This window comes from Gracilinanus agilis, unplaced genomic scaffold (assembly GCF_016433145.1).
Source record: "Gracilinanus agilis isolate LMUSP501 unplaced genomic scaffold, AgileGrace unplaced_scaffold52193, whole genome shotgun sequence".
Classification (NCBI taxonomy): Eukaryota; Metazoa; Chordata; class Mammalia; order Didelphimorphia; family Didelphidae; genus Gracilinanus; species Gracilinanus agilis.
This window is the reverse complement of record NW_025387125.1, coordinates 1-2,971: the sequence shown is the minus strand read 5'-3', so window position 1 is coordinate 2,971 and position 2,971 is coordinate 1. Positions and strand designations below refer to the sequence as shown.

Genomic DNA, 2,971 nt, shown 5'->3' with positions numbered 1-2,971 from the left:
CTTAGCTGGCTCTCTGCAGCAAGTTTAGGCAGCAGTCCCAGTCTGAGTCTAGCTCTAGTTTGGGCTCCTGACCGTGAGGCAGGGGCATCCCTGGACCTCTCTTCCTCTCTCTCTTCTGGCCCTGCCGCCACTCACTGCCTCTGGAATGACTCCTCTGGTGCTATTTTAGGATTCTGAGTGAAGAAGGCCGGATCAAAAAGATACAAAGGGCCTTTGTGCAGAGAGGGAGCCTCTTTGGGCTCATGTACCCCAAGGCCAGTCTGCAGAGAACCATGAACACCTTCTCAGGATAAGGTGATTATTTTCCATTGGAATGAAGTCTGCTTGCGTTTTCTTCATCCAAGTTCCCAGAATCCCAGAAATTTATCCATTGGCTTCTGGGAGGCCTCTGGGTCCCAGGTAAAGAGACTCTGATCTAGATTTCAGGTGGCAGGGAGGAAGGATGAGAGAATTTGGGGGAGAGGGAGTGGACACTGGGGGTGACAGAGAAGTGAAAGGCAAGGATAGTTCCAAGGCCACGAGAGAAGGAGGGATGTTAGGGAGGTGAGGCAGAAAGGGGGACAGCAGGCTTGGGAGGGAAGGCACCGGGGTCCTTTTAGTCTAGCTGAGTTTGAGATTTCAGCTAGAAGGGTCCCAAAGGACAATTAAAGGCTTAAGCCCGAGGTGGAGAGAGATACTTTGGAGGGCTCTACGTGGAGGGCAACAAAGGATGAGAGCGGGTGAGGTTGGCAAGGGTGAGTGGGCACAGAGAGTGAGGGGCATTGAGGGCATCCCTTTATTTGCAGGACTCCTATGCAGAGAGAAGGTGCGTAGGAAAGGGGAGAATGGACAGTAGAGAAGTCCAGTTGGGGAGGAGAGGCTGGGGTGGCTCAGGGAGAACAAGAGTGACCAGGAGGATACCTTTAAGGCTAAGCAGAGATGAAGGAGGAAGAGGAACAAGGAGACCAGCTTGGCTCTAGGCCTCTCTTTAAGGTCAGATTCCCCAAACTTTCCACCTGGAACTTTCGCTCCTTTCCCAGATCTGATGCTTCAAAGACATGGTAGAATCCACAGTTCCCTGCAAAACAGGTCCAAACCTCTAGGCCCCGCCTCTGCTGTAAGCCCAGCTCTGTGACTAGAAAGTGTAGAGAAAGCACCAGCCTTCCTTAGGGTGAAGGGAGTTTTGTCACCTGGGAGTTCCCTAGAGCAAGGAAACCCCAGGTCCAGGCCCTAACCCAACCCACTTGGGGAGCTTACATTTGTTCCTTTGGAAACTTCCTCTTCATAGCTTTTGCCCTCCGTTCTAGGGGCTCCAGGTCCTTCCTGCCCTGCCCTCCTAGCCAAAGCAGGTCACCCCATTCGTGGCTTGGAAGCCACCCAGCCCTCTACAGCCCCATGGCTGGGCTTTCAGCTGGGCAGAGGCCAAAGCGTGTCCCAGAGTAGGCTTTCTTTCCGCTTCCCCCAGGGCAGAGCCTGGCCAGCTCACCTCCCCACTCTGTCCCACCTTGCCCCAGAGAAAGCCTAGTAGCCTTCTCCCTCTGTGCCAGCCTCCAAACTCTGCCACGTAAGGTTTTCCTTACATAAAGGGGTGGAAGAAATACTGCTTGCAAAGGCCAAGGATGGGAGGCATTCTGTAGGCCCCAGAGCAGCGCTTCCAGAACACCAGAGACAGTCAGCCAGATGGTGGGTGAGCAGGGTTGGAGGTAGGTGGACGGGAGGAGGAGGCGAAGGGGGAGAATAACAAGGAAAAGGAGGAAGGAGCAGCAGGTTGCCATTGAGGGCTAAGAGAATGGATGGCCCACACTGGGCATCCAGGGCAAGAGAAGAGTGGGCAGACCTAAACCAGGAGGGGATTTATGGAGAGGCCTGGGGAGCCCATTGAGGCCTCGGTTTGATCCTCCTTGTCCTCAGGCAGAGCTGATATCAGCTAAGTATGGAATGAGAATTGTGGGGGAGGGAAAGAACAATGAAAGCCCTGAACCTTTCAGGGGCCCCTCAGCAGGCTGGTTTCCCCATAACCCCCTCTGCCTCCTTTGGGGAGCCGTTTGCAGAGGCCTACTCTGAGGCTGCGTGGCTGGCCAGTGCCCTGGGCCCCTGGGCTCTCTCAGTCCCTGAGTCTGAGGTCCCTCCACATACAGAGAGACTCATGTAGTGACCACACGTGCCTGCTGTCCTTCCAAGGTGGAGAAGCCACTTCCAAGAGCTCTGTAGGCAGCACAAGCAGCTGCCTTCCTGCCCTAGAAATGATTACCCGCTCTCAGGCCACCAAGGCCAGGAAGAATGTGCCTGTCAGATCAGCCCGCAGCATGCAAAGGCTGCTTGCCAAGAAGCAGCAGGTCCAGGAGGAACAGCAGCTGAGAGTCCAGGCCAAGAAAAAGGGAAGAGCCCAGAAACAGAAGGCTGGCCTGGGCAGAAAAGCCAAGAGCACTCGGAGCAGCTCTACTGCTCAGCCCACCTGCAGAACCCAGACCAGCTCCTTCATACAAACCAGCTCCAGCACCCAGACCAGCCCCCAAGGCCAGAGGAGCTCCAGCACCCAGACCAGCCCCCAAGGCCAGAGGAGCTCCAGCAGCCTCCCTGGCCCGGGCCGCTTTGCCCTCGGCCTCCGCTGTGCCCCAGGCTATCCTGGCCCCAGAGGTCACACCCTCCCATGCCCAGGCACGCCACCTGTGATGGTCCCAGAAGGCAAGGAAGGAAGGAATGACCCCCAGAATGGCAGGCTGAATCCAGATGGAGAAGACCTCTGCGACTGTCTGGTCAGAGATTGCCCCGGCTGCTTCGAACAGTGCCCCACGTGCCAGTCGACCAAGTGTGGGCCCCTCTGCCGCCAAAACCGCATCTGTGTCTATGAGGTCTTTGCCGATAATGAAGGACAAGTGATCAGCACCTTCTCGTTACCCCATGCTAAGTAAGGGCTGGAGACTCTGTGTGTGTGAGAGACAGCGTGTGTCTCTGTTTGTGCCCCTGCCTGTGCCTCTCTGTCTCTGCCTCT

At 56.1% G+C, this 2,971-nt stretch overlaps 1 protein-coding gene across 1 annotated transcript; it reads left to right on the top strand.

Annotated features, from left to right (window-relative positions):
• Positions 1 to 236: 236 nt before the first annotated feature.
• Positions 237 to 2,907, top strand: LOC123255784. The gene is made up of 2 exons (XM_044684518.1): positions 237 to 294; positions 2,161 to 2,907. The coding sequence occupies exon 2, from the start codon at positions 2,223 to 2,225 to the stop codon at positions 2,889 to 2,891; it is 669 nt and encodes a 222-aa protein (XP_044540453.1). The 5' UTR covers positions 237 to 294; positions 2,161 to 2,222; the 3' UTR covers positions 2,892 to 2,907.
• The last annotated feature ends 64 nt before the right edge of the window (positions 2,908 to 2,971 follow it).